The sequence below is a fragment of the Salvelinus sp. IW2-2015 genome, unplaced genomic scaffold (genome assembly GCF_002910315.2).
Source record: "Salvelinus sp. IW2-2015 unplaced genomic scaffold, ASM291031v2 Un_scaffold2704, whole genome shotgun sequence".
NCBI lineage: Eukaryota > Metazoa > Chordata > Actinopteri > Salmoniformes > Salmonidae > Salvelinus > Salvelinus sp. IW2-2015.
The window spans coordinates 38,329-57,697 of NW_019944010.1; the positions used below are offsets into that span (position 1 = coordinate 38,329).

The 19,369-nt window shown below is 44.5% G+C and overlaps 1 protein-coding gene across 1 annotated transcript in view; it reads left to right on the top strand.

Moving 5' to 3' along the window:
• The window catches only part of LOC112074598 (protein-tyrosine sulfotransferase 1-like), a 73,166-nt gene that overhangs the window by 23,156 nt on the left and 30,641 nt on the right, over positions 1–19,369 (top strand). The window contains 3 exon segments of the mRNA XM_070440592.1: positions 17,781–18,121; positions 18,124–18,462; positions 18,465–18,882. Coding sequence (XP_070296693.1) covers positions 17,977–18,121; positions 18,124–18,462; positions 18,465–18,882 — 902 coding nt within the window. The 5' untranslated portion in view covers positions 17,781–17,976.

Below are 19,369 nucleotides of genomic sequence, written 5' to 3' on the forward strand. Positions count from 1 at the left end.
AGCCCCTTAGAACCCATTCCTTTATAGTGCACGACTTTTGACCAGAGCCCAATATAGAACCTATCCCGAATAGTGCACACTTAGACCACGGCCGATAGGCCCAAAAGTAGCTGCACATATATAGGAATAGGTGCCATTTAGGATGCCTCCTGAGGAAGAAGATAGCCTACAATTAGTGATACTGATACTGAATAAATGAGATTTCCGATTTCTTCGGCGGCCTGATGGAGTTTGGAGCTTCCGTCACATGCCTCCATTCTGGTTTAGTTAGCGTACCGATCCTCCTAAACCGTTTCCTCGTCTCTCTCTCTCTCTCTCTCTCATCTCAGCTCTCTCTTCTCTCTCTCCGTCCTCCATCTCTCTCTCTCTGTCATCTTCTCTCTCTCTAGTCTCTCTCTCTTCTTCTCTCTCCTCGCTCTCCTCTTCTCTCTCTCTCTCTCTCTCTCTCTCTCTCTCTCTCGTCTCTCTCTCTCTCTGTTCTCTCTCTCTCTCTCTCTCTCCTCTCTCTCTCTCTCTCTCCTCTCTCTCTTCCTGCTCTCTCTGTCTCTCGCGCTCTCTCTCTCTCTCTCTCTCTCTCTCTCTCTCGCTTCTCTCTCATCTCGCTGTTCTCTCTCTGTCTCTCTCTCTCTCTCTCTGCTCCTCTCTCCTCGTCTCTCTCTCTCTCTCTCTCGCTCTCTCTCTCTCTCTCTCGCTCTCTCTCTGCTCTCTCTCTCTCTCTCTGTCTCGTCTCTCTCGCTCTCTCTCTCTCTCTTCTCTCTCTGTCTATTCAAGTCATGGGCTTTACTGCTCATGGGAAAACAGTATGGTGTACATTACCAAAGCAAGTGAAGTACGGAGTAAGAAACAAAGAGTAAAGTAACACATAACAAGATTAACGGTTAAACATTACACTCAACAACATTTTACACTGGTGGCCAACAATATGCAAATAGTTAAAGTACAAAAAGGGGAAATAAATAAGCAGCTTATGGGTTGTAACTTCTACAATGATGTTTGTTCTTTTACCTGGGTCCCTTTTTCTCTGTGACAACAGGTCCACACATTCTTTATGCTGTATGTCACACATGTGAATATTTACCCAGTAGATATGCGGAGTTTTATTCACACATGTGGTTTTCACCAGTAGAAAGTGGGAGGTTTATCACACTGGTGGGTAATTCTCACCCAGTAGATATGGAGTTTTATCACACTGTGGTTATTCACCCAGAGATATGGGAGTCTGGTCTAAAGTAGTGCACTATATAGGGAATAGGGTCCTGGTCTAAATTAGTGCTCTATATAGGGAATAGGGTTCTATAGGGCTCTGGTCTAAAGTAGGGCCCTACGAATAGGGTTCTATAGGGCTCTGGTCTAAAGTAGTGCACTATATAGGAAATAGGGTCCTGGTCTAAAGTAGTGCACTATATAGGGAATAGGGTTCTATATGGCCCTGGTCTAAAGTAGTGCACTATATAGGGAATAGGGTGTCATTTGGGATGCTACCTTAGAGTGGTGCACTCTCACTGGATGTGATGCATGTTACCTGTTGAGTCAAAGGTCAGTCCCGGGCTAAGCGCCGGGCCACAGTTGTGTTGCATCTAGAGATACCTCTCAAATGGCACCCTATTACTAATCCCTTTGTAGTGCACTACATTTGACAAGGGCACATAGGGAATAAAGTCGTGCACTATGTAGGGAATGAACTGCCATTTGGAACACAGGTTCGCTGTCCTGTAGAAGTAGAAGTGGAAGCATGTGTACTAAATATCCCATTGGAAACCAATACAGATTGGGTCATTTTTCAACACAGAGATGGACCCTTGGCAGGAACTTCGTGCTGCTGCGGGTAAATTGATAGTTTCTCTGTTCGGCATAGTCGATCTGTTGTTTTTTTTTTTTCAGTCTTAAGTCTTTTCTGAAAAGTGCTGATCTCATCAATGATTCATTTCTAAACAAGGTTTTCACGTTTCTACCAAAAGATGAATAATATGCAGAAGGTACAGGCGGTGTGGCGGCCTAGTCAGGGTTTACGTGGCGGAGTGTCGGCCTAGTCAGGGTTTCCGTGGTGGAGTGTCGGCCTAGTCGAGGTTTCCGTGGCGGCCTAGTCGGGGTTTCCGTGGTGGAGTGTCGGCCTAGTCGAGGTTTCCGTGGCGGCCTAGTCGGGGTTTCCGTGGTGGAGTGTCGGCCTAGTCGGGGTTTCCGTGGCGGAGTGTCGGCCTAGTCGAGGTTTCCGTGGCGGCCTAGTCGGGGTTTCCGTGGTGGAGTGTCGGCCTGTCGAGTTTCCGTGGCGGAGTGTCGGCCTAGTCGAGGTTTCCGTGGCGGCCTAGTCGGGGTTTCCGTGGTGGAGTGTCGGCCTAGTCGAGGTTTCCGTGGGCGGAGTGTCGGCCTAGTCGAGGTTTTCCGTGGCGGAGTGTCGGCCTAGTGGGGTTTCCGTGGCGGAGTGGGCGCTAGTCGAGGTTTCCGTGGCGGAGTGTCGGCCTAGTCGGGTTTACGTGGTGGAGTGTCGGCCTAGTCAGGGTTTCCGTGGGGAAGTGTCGGCCTAGTCGAGGTTTCCGTGGCGGAGTGTCGGCCTAGTCAGGGTTTCCGTGGTGAGTGTCGGCCTAGTCGAGGTTTCCGTGGTGGAGTGTCGGCCTAGTCGAGGTTTCCGTGGTGGAGTGTCGGCCTAGTCGAGGTTTCCGTGGTGGAGTGTCGGCCTAGTCGAGGTTTCCGTGGTGGAGTGTCGGCCTAGTCGAGGTTTCCGTGGTGGAGTGTCGGCCTAGTCGAGGTTTCCGTGGTGGAGTGTCGGCCTAGTCGAGGTTTCCGTGGTGGAGTGTCGGCCTAGTCGAGGTTTCGTGGTGGAGTGTCGGCCTAGTCGAGGTTTTCCGTGGTGGAGTGTCGGCCTAGTCGAGGTTTCCGTGGTGGAGTGTCTAGTCGAGGCGCGGGTCTAGTGAGCGCCGTGCGGTCTAGTCGAGGCGCCGTGGCGGTCTAGTCGAGGTGCCGTGGCGGTCTAGTCGAGGTCCGTGGCGTCTAGTCGAGGCGCCGTGGCGGTCTAGTCGAGGTGCCGTGGCGGTCTAGTCGAGGTGCCGTGGCGGTCTAGTCGAGGTCCGTGGCGGTCTAGTCGAGGTTTCCGTGGTGGAGTGCCTAGTCGAGGCGCGTGGCGGTCTAGTCGAGGTGCCGTGGCGGTCTAGTCGAGGCGCCGTGGCTTGTCGTCTAGTCGAGGTGCCGTGGCGGTCTTAAGTAGGGTGCGTGGCGGTCTAGTCGAGGGCCGTGGCGGTCTAGTCGAGGTGCCGTGGCGGTCTAGTCGAGGTGCCGTGGCGGTCTAGTCGAGGGCGCCGTGGCGGTCTAGTCGGGCGCCGTGGCGGTTAGTCGACGGCCGTGGCGGTCTAGTCGAGGTGCCGTGGCGGCTAGTCGAGGCGCCGTGGCGGTCTAGTGTCGAGGCGCCGTGGGCGGTCTAGTCGAGGCGCCGTGGCGTCTAGTCGAGGTGCGTGGCGTCTAGTCGAGGTCGTGCGGTCTAGTCGAGGTGCCGTGGCGGTCTAGTCGAGGTGCCGTGGCGGTCTAGTCGAGGTGCCGTGGCGGTCTTAGTCGAGGCGCCGTGGCGGTCTAGTCGAGGCGCGTGGCGGTCTAGTCGAGGCGCCGTGGCGGTTAGTCGAGGCGCCGTGGCGGTCTAGTCGAGGCGCCGTGGCGGTCTAGTCGAGGTGCCGTGGCGGTCTTACGTCGAGGGCTAGTGCGTGGCGGTCCCAACAGGATCTTTATTTTGATTTAGAATATGGTACTTCAGAGAGAAATCATGACAGTGTGTTTTCACCAACAGTTTGTGTTATTTAGTATTTATATTTAACTGGTTCAGATCAAACTGATCTCTTGAATGGGTTCATCTTTCCTAATTCCCCTTCGAATTTTTAAAAACACAGAACTCAATCGGAGCAGTTTTTCCTGTTAGATTTGTGTTTCTCATCTCATCTGAATTCCGTATTATGAAGCTATTGGCAGGAAGGAGCACATTCACCCATAATCATTGAAGAAAAAACAAAAAACAACGGAAAACCATGTACCTGGCGTTCATATCAAGCCTTTAGTGACAGACCTAAGTAGTAACGCATGATGAATAGCCAAGCAGTGGAGAGAGAGAGACCGAGAGAGCAAGCCTCTCCCAGTCCAAACAATGCTTTTCTTCATTCCCGCTCGCCGCCGCCTCCTCTCTCCCCCTCTCTTCACCCTCCTCTCCCCTATCCCCCCCCTTCTCCTCCCTCCCCTCTCTTCCACCCCCTCTCTTCACCCCCTCTCCCCCTCTCTTCACCTCTTCCCCTCTCTTCACCCTCTCCGTTGGGCAAAGAAGACCCTTTTTAATGTTAGTTTCTTGTCCATCAAGGTAGATCATGGCAGGGCCTCAGTGTTGGAGGCTCCACCCTTGTTACACACACACACACACACAGATCTCCTCCCTTGTTATTAAGTGTTGAAGTGATGGTCTGGTTTCCACATGGTCCCGTAGAGAATGTCAACCCTTGTTCACAGATCAAAGAGAACTCCGTAGGAGGATACAGTATCTGTAACAGGAAGAGCCTCAACGCATTCTGTACTTCAGCTCGGTCTCAGCCAGGTGAAAGCGGAAACCAATCTGCCCGCTAAAGCTCGACCGCAAGTTGTAATTCAGACCAGTGACTTTGAGCTTTCAGTGATTGCTCCAACCTCCTTCTCCTCGAAGTCGAGGAATGGTTGACAGTCTGATTTTTTTTCTTCTTCCATGGCTGTGTCCCAAACGGCATCCTATTCCTTTTATATATTTAGTGCACTACTTTGGACCAGAAGTAGGTCACTGTCTAGGGAATAAGGTGCCGTTTGGGACATATAGAACCTACTCTGGGCCGGAAGAGAACTTTAGACAAGCCCACCGTGGGAAAGGTGAGACTGGAATTCCATAAAACACAGCTACTATTTGCACATCAACCGTCTCCTGCCGTGTTGAGAGACGTCGGCCTTCTCCTGCCGCGTTGCTTTTAACTAGGCACACCTGTTTAATTTAAATGCATTCCAGGTGACTACCCCATGAAGCTGGTTGAGAGAATGCCAAGAGTGTGCAAAGCTGTCATCAAGGCAAAGGGTGACTATTTGAAGAATCTCAAATATAAAATATATTTTGATTTAACACTTTGTTGGTTACTACATGATTCCATATGTGTTATTTCATAGTTTTGATGTCTTCACTATTATTCTACAATGTAGAAAATAGTAAAAATAATGAAAAACCCTTGAGTAGGTGTTCTAAAACTTTGGACCGGTAGTGTACATACAAGGTATCTTGCGTATAAATAATCACCTTTTTGACCGCTATCATATCGACACTTAATTTCATTGTTATGCCATTCTTGCTTTTTTGTGTTGAATTTCACTATTTATAGTGATGTTTAGGCTACTGATGTTTTCATCATTTGACCGCACGTTTTTCCTGACCGTGCGTCTTGTTTTTAATTTTTTCGTTCTAAACATAATTTGTTAGCGTGTTCTAAAGGCACTCCACAAAAACAAAATGTTTTTATTTAGTACTTGAATGTTTCTATGTTTTTACATATAACAATAACATAAACTAGTGCAAAACGGTATTGTTATTAGAAATAAAACCTTATTCCGTTACCTTTTAACACAACCAAATGTATTATTTTTGCAATAACATATATGAAATGTGTTAATGACACTGTTAGAATGTTGCAGTCAGAATGACAGCTCATTAGCTTAAAGGGGGGCGGGTCCCTGGAAGCCTTGCAGTTCTAGTGTTAAGGAAGGAAGGAAGGAAGGAAGGTAGGATGCATTACTGTAGTATTTGAACAGGTCCCTGTACTGCTTATCCACTGGTACAGTATTCACCCCCCGCTCCCCCTCCCTGTTTTTTCCCACATTGTTTTGTTACAAAGTGGGATTAAAATGCATATAATTTATTTTTATCTACACCAAATACATAATGTCAAAATGAAAAAAGAGGTGCTTGCTTAGGCCCCTCCTGTACTCCCTGTTCAACCGCGACTGCCTGGCCAAGCACGACTCCAACACCATCATTACGTTTTCATGACGACACAACAGTGGTTACTGATCACCGACAACGATGAGACAGCCTATACAAGGAGGAGGTCCTGGCAGTGTGGCGTCAGGACAACCTCTCCCTCAACGTGAACAAGACAAAGGAGCTGATCATGGACTCCAGGAAAAGGGTGTGCTTGACATCGGCAAGCACTGAAGGAGTTTCAGGATACAGATAATCAGAATGGAGCTAAGGACTGGCAAAATTCTAGAGGAAAACCTGCATGTCTGCTTTACACCCAGACACTGTGAGATGAATTCACCTTTCAGCAGGACAATAACCAAGAATACAAGGAGAAATCTACACTGATGTTACTAACCAAGAAGACGGTGAATGTTCCTGAGTGGCCACGTTACAATGTTGACTTAAAGAATGGCTGTCTAGCCGTGATCCCCAACATCTGGACAGAGCTTAAAGAATAAAGGGCAAATAATGTACAATCCAGGTGTGGAACGCTCTAAGAGCCTGACCTAATAAGACTCACAGCTGTAATCGTGACCTGTAAGGTGATTCTAACATGTATTGACTCTGGTGAATACTTATCTAAACAAGGTATAGTAGTGTTTTATTGTTCATTCATCTTTTTAAAAATATTATTTTTCTTTACAGATTTTGATTTATTCTTTTTTTTGTTTTAATTGTATATTGACAAATAAAATGACAAATCCATTTGAATCCCACTTTTAACACAATAAAATGTGTAGAAATCCAATGGGGGTTGAATAGTTATGATCGGGACTGTAGGTGTTTTCTGAGAGGCTGTAGTTAGGAATATTCATGTTCCATCGTGGTCAGACGGAAGCACACCGCAGCCGCTCCAGACGAAGGGCAAAGACTTCTGACGTGAGCCTGCGTTTTTTTCTCTCTTTCTAAACATAGCACATCTAGTCTGTCTGTGGGGGAGAAGACCTTGGTGCTTTCCTCTCTTTTTGTCTTTTCCCTCCATCTTATCAGGTGTTGCTAGCTGTAGATGCCACACACTATCTGTATGATGCAGAGGCACAGGTCTGTAATAAGGACTTCTCTAATATGGAGCTTAGCCTGTAGCGTGAAGGCCCACCTGAACCGCTGTGATAATTGCTTTGAGAAAATGAGGGAAAGAGAAGGATGAGAGCATTGTGTGTGTGTGTTCGTGCTCTTTTCAATTATGTTAAATGTACGTCCGCATCACAGATAACGTGTGTTGTTGGTGCTTGTGTGCTGTGCGTTCAGTACTGTTTCATAAGGTGTTCATTGTGACTGGTGTTACTGTGTGTTCAGTACTGTTTCATAAGGTGTGCATTGTGACTGGTGTTACTGTGCGTCACCATGCGTGGGTGTTTTTTGATTTTACATTCTCTGCTCAGGCTTGTTGAGCGGCATCAGTCAGTGGTCAGAGCAGATGAACAATGCCTTGTTGAGCAGCGTCAGAGCAGACGAATGATGCCTTGTTGAGCAGCGTCAGAGCAGATGAACGATGCCTTGTTGAGCAGCGTCAGAGCAGATGAATGATGCCTTGTTGAGCAGCGTCAGAGCAGATGAACGATGCCTTGTTGAGCAGCGTCAGAGCTAGGGTTGCAAAGGGATGGGAACTTTCCGGTAAATCTCCTTAAATATTCCATGGGAAGCTAAGCCTGGGAATTTAGCTTAAATTCATCAAAAAAAGTTAGCTTATAACAGTGAACCTTTTTTTGTGGGATACACATAAGGCAATTCTAGGTCTTGTGACATATTTTGGTTAAACTATCCCCAATTCAATGGAACTGCAACCCTCTGCATGCACAGTGCATTCTCCCATCACATGTACAGCTGATTCTCAAGATCTTGCACACTAATGAGATGCTATTGAGCCCAATCTACTACACTGTCTGAGCCAAGGACTGACTACATGCTTTCTGGTAAGATTTGATTACAATACTGGGTGGTGTGAATATATTTTATATGACATACATGTTTTTTTTGTTAACTAGTAAATAGTAGCCTACAGCAAAGTGTGTTTAAATAATTTCTAACTTGTTAACAATTTCTGCTGGTTAGTTTTTGCTACCATGTGGGTTTTAGCTTGCTTGAGCCTGCTAACTGAGGAGTGTTAATTCACCTGTTTCCATACATGTTTGATTTTAAAACATTTATCTTACAAAGGAGTTGTTTAATCTAACTGCTTAAAACCTGTTATGGCTGCAAGCCCGACACCGGTACACTTATGACAACATCCAGCTCAAGTGCAGGGCGCGAAATTCAAAATCTATTTAAAAAAAATATTTAACTTTCACACATTAACAAGTCCAATACAGCATTTGAAAGATAAACATCTTGTGAATCCAGCCAACATGTCCAATTTTTTAAATGTTTTACAGCGAAAACACCACGTATATTTATGTTAGCTCACCACCAAATACAAAAGACAGACAGACATTTTTCACAGCAACGGTAGCATGCAGGTAGCATGCACAAAGCCAACCTAACTAACCTAGAACCAACCTAAATACTAGCAAAAACCCCTCAGATGACAGTCCTATACATGTTCACAATAAATCTATGTTTGTTTCGAAAAATGTGCATATTTGAGCTATAAATCAGTTTTACTTACTGCTACCATCATAGCTACAATCATAGCTACAGTCAGAATCGCACGGGAGTAGCCAGAGTAAATACAGACACAACGTCAACTACCTAATTATCATCATAAAACATTTCAGAAAATATATGTGGATAGCTAATGAAAGACAAAGATCTTGTGAATACAGCCAATATTTCCGATTTTTAAGTGTTACAGCGAAACACAATATATCTTATTTAGCTTCTACAATAGCTAACACACAGCAGCATTGATTCAAGGCAAACGGTAGCAGTTAGCACAGTTCGACAGATATATGAAATAGCATCCAAATTGGGTCCTTATCTTTGTTGATCTTCCATCAGAATGTTGTACAAGGGGTCTTTGTTCAGAACCGTCTTTGTTTGGATCCAGAACGAACTATTTCCCTCTTGAATTAGCAAGCAACATGGCCGTGCGGCCTACCTCTCTCTTGAACAAATTACGTCTAAAGTCACGAATAAATTTCAATATATAATTAGACTATATTGAAAAACATACTTAGGATGATATTGTGACATGTATCAAATAAAATCGAAGCGGAGATCATATTCACCTATAACGACGGTTTTCCAGGAGGCGATTCCAGGTCCAACTTCGCGCCTTCGGAAAAAAAATAATGGCGGACTCTCACTCAAAAGGTGTATTCAATCCCAGAACAAGATAATCAAGTCATTTCTGCTCATCACTTCCGCTTGACACCCAGGGGAAGGTGTATGACGTGTTTCTATAGTCCAAGTGACATGCCCTTTATAGACAAGCTCTTGAAAGAGACTCGCTTTTGAAATCTCACTTCCGGATAGGAAATGGGCTGTAAAAAGAGTTCTGTTTCACTTAGAGAAATAATTCAAACGTTTTAGAAACTAGAGAGTGTTTTCTATCAAATGTATAATAAAATATGCAATATAAGAGCAAGAATTGAGTACGAGGCCGTTTGAAAATGGGCACCTCTTTCCAGTTACTACATACGCCCCCTGCAGCCATAACAAGTTAACTATTGATCTGTACATGGAATTGTATTTGGTTTTTACAACAAATATTATCTTTACAGGAAATGCACGGGAACTATCTGATGTGTGGAGACATTTCACTGCAGCTAATGTAGAAGGAAAAGCTGTGTACATTTGCAAATACTGTGCCAAATCATATGTGAAGAATGCAACAAGATGCAGAACCATCTGGCCAAGTGCATAAGTTCCTCCGTGTCACACAAGCAACCTCTGACAAATCCCTCGACTTCTATTCGAGGTGAAAATGATGAATCAGACATCTTAATTGACAGCAAAAGCTCTGGTCAGTGAGAAGAATAAGAGCACTACATTGAAGCTGCCCAGCAACAACCGTTGGGATGGTGTTGTCATCATGTTTGACAGTCTCCTGGAGGGAGGAGTCTCTCCAAGAAATGACATACAGTCTGCCGATATGGACAGCCCATCAATAGGATCCTCCTGTTAAGCAGCTGAAACTCCTGAAACCTATAGCAGTAGCCATTGCATGGATTTAGGGAGACAATTGCCATCCTGTCTGATGTTCAGACTTTGCAGATGTAAGAGAAGAAATCCGTACTGCCCTACCCACTTCACTGCTTGTTGCTCCAAGCAGAGGAACATGCAGTTCTGAATACTTCAAAAAGCATGAAGACTTCTGTCTGAAGCCCATACACGTTGCAGCGTACATGTTGGACCCCAAGTATGCTGGCAAGAGCATCCTGTCTGGTGCAGAGATCAACAAGGCTATGGTGTTCATCACTACCGTGTCTCGCCACCTTGGCCTGGATGAGGGCAAGGTTCTTGCAGTCTGGTAAAGTACACTTCCAAGCAAGGGCTTTGGGATGGAGATGCAATATTGTTGTGCAAACATATCTCATCAGCCACCTGGTGGAAGGGGCTTTGTGGATCTGAGGCTCTTTCCCTGTTGCTCATCATCCTCAAATAACCTCTAGGACAACACAGACATACAAAGTCCGCTAAAGCGGAACCCCCCCCCAACAACATTGCTGAAAAGGCAGGCGGGAAAATTCAGATAAAATATATATTTAAATATGTAGCTTTCACACATTACAAGTCAATACAGCAATGAAAGATAACATCTTGTTAATCTACCCATCGTGTCCGACTTAAAAAATGCTTTAACAGGAAACACAACATATGATTATGTTAGATCACCACCAAGTTCAAAAAACACACAGCCATTTTCCCAGCCAAAGATAGGAGTCACAGAAATAGAGATAAAATTAATCACTAACCTTTGATGATCTTCATCAGATGACACTCATAGGACATCATGTTACACAATACATGTATTTTTTGTTCGATAATGTGCATATTTATATCCAAAAACCTTAGTTTACATTGGCGCCATGTTCAGAAATGCCTCCAGAGTGTCACGTCTAATAACAGAAATACTCATCATACACTTTGATGAAAGATACATGTTTTACATAGAATTAAAGATACACTTGTTCTTAATGCAACCGCTGTGTCAGATTTTTTTAAAAACTTTACGGAAAAAGCACACCATGCAATAATCTGAGACAGCGCTCAGATAAAAACAACATTTCTCCGCCATGTTAGAGTCAACAGAAATACGAAATTACATCATAAATATTCTCTTAACTTTGATAATCTTCATCAGAATGCACTCCCAGGAATCCTAGTTCGACAATAAATTGTTGTTTTGTTCGATAATGTCAATTATTTATGTCCAAGTAGCTACTTTTGCTAGCGCGTTTAGTACACATATCCAAACGCTCGTGCAAGTCACGCATAACGTCGGACGAAAACTTCAAAAAGTTATATCACAGGTCGAATAAACTTGTCAAACTAAGTAGAGAATCAATCTTCAGGATGTTGTTATCATATATATCCAATAACGTTCCAACCGGCGCATTCCTTCGTGTCTGTATAAGTTATGGAACGCAAGGCGATATCATGAGGAATGCGCATGACCAGGAACTGGCAATCTGCCCGACCACTGACTCATTCCCCTCTCATCCGGCCCCACAACACAGTATAAACTTCATTCAACGTTCTACCAACTGTTGACATCTAGTGGAAGGCGTAGGAAGTGCAAACAAATCCATATCTTCCTGGGATTTGAATAGGCAATGAGTTGAAAAACAACCAGCATCAGAATTTCCACTTCCTGTTTGGAAGTTTGCCTGCCATATGAGTTCTGTTATACTCACAGACATAATTCAAACAGTTTTAGAAACTTCAGAGTGTTTTCTATCCGCTAGTAATACTAATATGCATATATTAGCATCTGGGACAGAGTAGGAGGTAGTTCAATTTGGGCATGCTATTCCTCCAAAGTGAAAATGCTGTCCCCTATCCCTAAAAAGTTAATAAATGTTCATTGGCCCTGATGACTCTGATCATTGAACAACTTAAAAAGGATTTTACAGAGATCGCAACCTCAATTGAAAATTCACAGCAAGCCCTACAAGACGAGCTTAATGACCCTATCGAACTGGAGGATCTCATTAAGAGTAACACTGAGCTTCAGACTAAGATTACGACCGACCTGGAGAGGAAAATCAAGAAGTATAAACGCGATTTGGAAGAGAAGAACAACGGATTAATAACGGTGATATTTGAAAGTTGTTGCTATTTTCCGAGTTGGATGATCAATCTTTGAAAACATCAGGTACGTTTTCTGCAACACTTGTACGAATTAATTTCTAGCTGTTTGATATGATTATCAGTTTTTCGTACTGCAGTTTCTATCCACAACTTTCAGTGTTAGCTAACTAGTGGCTAGCTTGCAAACGTTAGCTAGCTACCTACGGTACTGCCCCAGTATCCAAATATATTTATAGGTTACCCTTCTTGTCTGGCGAGGTTCTGAGCACAAGAATCCACAAAACCCGGAAGAGACAAACCGATGACAGACGCAGAGTTCCTCTGTCAGACCAACTATCCACAGACAGCGATAACTCTGGCTCCTCTACCAATGGTGAGCGTTTTTTCATCAGCTCACTTCAGTGTTCCCAATTATCCAGATAGATCTATTCAAGTTTTTTTCTGTAATCTGAGATTGCGTGAGTTATTTGATAAGAGTGAAATTTACATGACTCCAACTTGAAATGTCATCCTCGGTGAGATGTATACATAGGTCTACCACGCTAATCAATAGACTTACCTGTCCTACTGTGAGTCAAGGAGGAGATGGAGCCACTAACCCAGCTGAGGAACCTGAGAACTCTTGAGAGAACCACATTTTTAGAGCAAAAACTTCAGTTGTACTTCCTCCCAAACGCAACGCGTCCATAGAAGCTTTCTGTAGAATTGTTGAAAATGATGTAGGTGACCTACTGAAAGACAACCTGAGTAGAGACGAGAGAATGGCTCATAAGGACTTACAGTCAGATCCTTCCATTATCATAAAGAAATGTGACAAAGGAGGAGGAATTTGTTTACAAAACAAATGTGACTATGTGAATGAATGTCGCCGACAACTATCTGAAAGGTGACTTCTATCACAAACTGAATTATAACCCTACCCTACAATTCCAGCATAATATCTCATCCACAGTGGAAAGCTGTTTGTAATCCGGACAAATCACTAAACGAGAAGTTGAATTTCTATGTGTGAAATTTCCTAAGATACCAACTTTCTATACAGTCGCTAAAGTACACAAACAAGTGTCTCCTCCTCCAGGTAGACCCATGGTAGCAACAATCGACTCTGTGACATCCAATATTTCTACATTTGTGGATTACCACATTAAACGGCTGGTTGAGAATCTCCCATCTTATGTCAAAGACACTAGTCACGTGATCTCATTGATAGAGGGCTTAGGAAGGATGCCAGAGGGCTCCCTGCTGGCCACGTTTGATGTGGAGAGCTTGTACACTAACATCCCACACACCGAAGGCTTGCAGGCGCTGCAACACTTCCTCCAGCAGAGAGACTCTACCCTTGCTCCATCCAATGATCGCATCTTACAACTCACTGAACTGGTATTATCCCATAACTACTTTGTCTTTGAGTCAGACTTTTTCCTTCGGGGTGTCGCCATGGCTCCCCTTTCCCCCCCCAACAATGCAAACCTGTATGTGGGACCATTTGAAACAGCACTCCTTTACAAAACAGAGACACACCCCTTACTTTCTAAAATCCTCGTATGGAAGAGATACATAGATGATGTCTTTGTGCTCTGGGACGGAAGTCAGCAGGAACTAAATTAATTCCAAACTCTACTAAACGAGAGCTCTCAATACCTCAAATTCACCATGCAGACTGATGAGAGAGAAATAAACTACCTGGACTGATGGATCATCAAAGAGAATGATGCATTACACACAGACTTATACACAAGGCCCACAGACATAGTATGCATAGTATGCAGGATAGTATGCATCCCCTCCCCCTCAGGAATGATCTGCCATATAGCCAGTTATGCAGGGTTAAAGAATCTGTGGCCACCAGAAAGATTTTGACAGCAATGCTAAAAAAAATGACAGATAAATTGAAAATGAGAGGCTACAAGGACAAAACTCTTGATGCTGCAATGATGAAAATATCTCAAAATCCAGGAGAGGAATTACTAAAAACTCAACCAAAGAAGAAAAACAATGCAACAGTATTTTTGCACTAAGTACACCCAAGTGTTCAGAGAAAATGAAAGCAATCCTGAAAAAGCACTGGCATATTCTGCAATCAGACCAAAAAAACAATTGCACACCTTTTCAAGGAACCTCCACTGGTGGTCTACAAGCGTGGTCGCAATATTGGAGATAGCTTGGTGAGATCTGACCTCCCCCCTGAGCCAATCAGACACTCTTGACACCTATTCCAAATGGGAACTACAAAATGTGGCTCATGCGCACAGTGCAAATAGCACTATTAAAAACGTCTTTCTTCAGACACCCACATACAGGTCGAAAGATCCCTGTTAGGGGTATCATCTCATGCAAGACCAAGGGAGTAATCTGTCTCATCACCTGTTCATGTGGGAAAGTCTACGTAGGACAAACGGAAAGACGATTAAAACAACACATAGCTGAACACCGCAGCTCAATCAGGTGTAAGATCATTGACTATCCAGTAGCAGCTCACTTTGTTGAAGCTAAACATCCTATCTCCTCCCTCAAATACACAGGTATTGAGCATATTGCTACACCAAGGAGAGGAGGTAACATGGAGATCCTACTACTACAAAGGGAGATAGGATATCCTGTCTAAAAACATTGACCCCTAGTGGTCTGAATATTGACTTTGATCTCAGGCACTTCTTATGAACAAATCTATCTTTTATGAACAAGTCTTAAATTGATATATTCTTGCTACAGCTTATTAGCGTAAACCTAATATGTTCCCCCTGTTGATGATGCTCAGTAGACATTAAGGTTGAACCAAAAGATTATATGAAATGAAATACGAAACAATTAAATATGTGAAATTAAATTGAACAATAATTCATTTTGGAAGTAAGAGTGCAGGTTGTTATTGGGAGCCACTGGAGACTAGTAAGGATGTACAGTTGAAGTCGGAAGTTTACATACACCTTAGCCAAATACATTTAAACTCAGTTTTTCCACAAATCCTGACATTTAATCCTAGTAAAAATTCCTCGTCTTAGGTCAGTTAGGATCACCACTTTATTTTAAGAATGTGAAATGTCAGAATAATAAGAGAGAATTATTTATTTCAGCTTTTATTTCTTTCATCACATTCCCAGTGGGTCAGAAGTTTACATACACTCAATTAGTATTTGGTAGCATTGCCTTTTTAAATTGCTTAACTTGGGTCAAACGTTTCAGGTAGCCTTCCACAATAAGTTGGGTGAATTTTGGCCCTCTCCTCCTGAAAGAGCTGGTGTAACTGAGTCAGGTTTGTAGGCCTCCTTGCTCGCACAGGCTTTTTTCAGTTCTGCCCACAAATGTTCTATATGATTGAGGTCAGGGCTTTGTGATGGCCACTCCAATACCTTGACTTTGTTGTCCTTAAGCCATTTTGCCACAACTTTGGAAGTATGCTTGGGTCTATTTCCATTTTGAAGACCCATTTGCGACCAAGCTTTAACTTCTTGACTGATGTCTTGAGATGTTGCTTCAATATATCCACATAATTTTCCTGCTTCATGATGCCATCTATTTTGTGAAGTGCACCAGTCCTCCTGCAGCAAAGCACCCCCATAACATGATGCTGCCACCCCCGTGCTTCACGGTTGGGATGGTGATCTTCGGCTTGAAGCCTCCCCCTTTTTCCTGCTAACACAACGATGGTCATGTGCCAATCAGTTCTATTTTTGCATCAGACCAGAGGACATTTCTCCAAAATGTACGATCTTTGTCCCCATGTGCAGTTGCAAACCGAGTCTGGCTTTTTTATGGGGGTTTTGGAGCAGTGGCTTCTTCCTTGCTGAGCGGCCTTTCAGGTATGCCAATATAGGACTTGTTTTACTGTGGATATAAATAATTTCGTACCTGTTCCTTCCTGCATCTTCACAAGGCCTTTGCTGTTGTTCTGGGATTGATTTGCACTTTCGCACCAAAGTACGTTCATCTCTAGGAGACAGAATGCGTCTCCTTCCTGAGCGGTATGACGGCTGCGTGGTCCCATGGTGTTTATACTTGCGTACTATTGTTTGTACAGATGAACGTGGTACCTTCAGGCGTTTGGAAATTGCTCCCAAGGATGAACCAGACTTGTGGAGGTCTACAATTAGATATTTTTTTTCTTCTCTAGCTTTCATTTGACACCAAATTTATGTGCTCCTATAAACTTCACATGCTGGTGCTCATGGTTCGTTTTTCCATGGCAATTACCCAGTGTGATGTGGTACCAAGCCCTGCATGCCGTGGTGTGTCACAACGCCCACTCTGTAAAACAGAGTGTAACTGCTCCGGGCCAAATTAGAGACCAGAAGGTTAGATGTCTTGTTCCTGGACTGGAACGTCTCTCTCAGCCCAAGAAACAAACTGAAGACTGGGAAACGAGTAAAAAAAGAAGACAATAATTGAAAAATAGAACAAAATAGTGGATGGGGGGGCGGGGGGGATAGTTTTCCCTCTGAGGGCTAAATATAATAAAGATTTTTTTGTTTTGCTAAATGTGTCACCGGGGAAGTCCTATAAGCTTATGCCTTAAACCGAGTGCTGAATACTGGACCTATTACCTTCTGTCTGTCTCTTGTCTCTCTCTCTTTTGTTTTCACTTGATGTGGCATTCCTCATTCCTGAGATCCAGAGTGGCGCTGTGGTCTAAAGCACTGCATCTCAGTGCTTTTCCCCAGGTCGTTGCTGTAAATAAGAATGTGTTCTCAGTTAACTTACCTGGTAAAATATGGGTAAATATTTAAAAAAAAATTGTGTCACTACAGAACCTGGTTCGATCCCGGGCTGGATCACAACCAGCCGTGATCGTGAGTACATAGGGACTCACCATCACAATTGGCCCAGTGTTGCCTGGGTTAGGGGAGGGTTTGACCTGGAGTAGGGCCGTCATTGTAAATAAGAACTTGTTCTTAACTGACTTGCCTAGTTAAATAAATACATTCCTCTGAGCTTGTCAACTGAGGGCCTTGATTGTGTCTGAAAGTTTTTTATTTACAATTTCATGGTGTCGGCCTTAGCCTTGTTTTTTACACCGTAGTTGTAAAGTGAACTTTGTTTTATTACAGAATAGTGGTTTTGGCAGGAGATGCATATCTTTGTTAGACAAAGGAAATGTGATCTTTACTGGGGTTTTTTTAGGTCAAAAGTCGAGAATCTTTTCTGTAGCCTCTGAAGGGATTTATCATTTATGTTATAACATAAATGATAATATAATAATATAATATGGGTAATTCCTACATTGGATATTATACATTTCTTGGTCTTTTTTTCAAACTATTTATCTAATATGATGATACAAAATAAGGTGTACAGCTCGGTTCATAGTTTTGACTGTGCTCTGTGGAGATGGGTCAGTACAGTATAATGCTGACAGTAAGGGTGTTTTTCAGTTCTAAACATATATATATATATTTTTTTGACCATATATGAAGTGATCCATTGAACCCTTTCTGGTTTTAGCCTGAATAGCATAATTTCTTCCAGCAGTGTACAAATAATTTAGGATTCCATGATCTGTTTTATAAAGGTGTTCTACTGTTCCGAGGGCTAACTCTATTCACTCACTGGATTATATAATAATACATTTTTGTTCTGTTCTGTCCTTCTCCAGGCCTGATGGAGCTGGGCACTCGACGAGCGCTGACCACTGAGGAACACCCACCACAATCTGCCTCCCACTGCCAACCTTGAAGGGAGGGACCCCTCTGCTTCTTCCCCCCCCCTTTCCCCTTCCCTTCTCCCCTCCTCCTCCACTCAAACACTATCTCCTCTGGTACACCTCCATCCTCGCCCCTCCGTGGTTTGAGATGGTGATGATGGGGAAGCTGAAGCAGAACCTGCTGGTGGCCTGTCTGGTCATCAGCTCAGTCACAGTCTTCTACTTGGGTCGTCACGCCATGGAGTGTCACCACCGCATCGAGGAGCGCAGCAGCCAGCCTGGGGACCAAGGGGTTCTGGGGGCCTTCAGGGGCCGGGAGGGGTCCTCCTGGGCGGCTCGTTGGGCTCCTCCGCCATCCTGCGGGGCTCCAGACCCGGGGGCCATAACCTCTCCGTTCCATTCGTCTACAACAAGGACATGCCCCTAGTGTTCATTGGAGGGGTTCCCAGGAGTGGGACAACGTTGATGAGAGCCATGCTTGATGCTCACCCTGAGGTTCGGTGTGGAGAGGAGACCAGGGTTATTCCACGTATCCTGGCCATGAAACAGATGTGGTCGCGGTCGGGGAGGGAGAAGATGCGTCTGGACGAGGCCGGGGTGACGGACGAGGTCCTGGACGCTGCCATGCAGGCCTTCCTCTAGAGATCATCGTGAAGCACGGCGAGCCCGCCAACTTCCTCTGTAACAAGGACCCCTTCGCTCTGAAGTCCCTCTCCTACCTGGCTAAGATCTTCCCGCACGCCAAGTTTGTGCTCATGATCCGGGACGGACGCGCCTCGGTCCATTCCATGATCTCGCGTAAGGTGACGATCGCTGGCTTTGACCTGGGCAGCTACAGAGACTGCCTGACCAAGTGGAACAGGGCCATAGAGACCATGTACACTCAGTGCCTGGAGGCCTCAGACAAGTGCCTGCCGGTGCATTACGAACAGCTGGTGCTCCATCCAGAGAAGTGGATGAGGACGCTGCTCAAATTCCTGGACATTCCCTGGAACGAGGCTGTACTTCACCATGAGGAACTCATAGGGAAAGCAGGAGGTGTCTCCCTCTCCAAGTAAGTAGTGGTGTGTGTGTGTGTGTGTGTGTGTGGTGTGTTGTGTGTGTGTGTGTGTGTGTGTGTGTGTGTGTGTGTGTGTGTGTGTGTGTGTGTGTTTTATGTACCATGAGCCTGTTACTGAACTTCAGGCATGCCTGTCTCCCTCCCTGTTCATTTCTGTCCATGTCTAAAGTGAGTAAACTTGAAACAATTAGCTTGTAAATCAGGGGTCAGTGACCTTGTAGTCTATTAAGGGTGAAACAAGGCTTTGTGACGTTAGATAACGAAACCAGACAACTTGAAGTAACAAAAAGCCACACACACTCTGTAATACTTCCCGTGATTTAGTGGAGAGATTAAGTTTGGGAGCCAGAGTCTTCAAGTTTTTTTTTTTTTTTTTACAAAACTAGGACAAGGGGCTGAAAATGAGTACGCAGCCAGGCGAACCTCCATGCATCAACTCACTGAGCTATCTGGGTCACAGTGGCTCTCCACTCCCCATTTC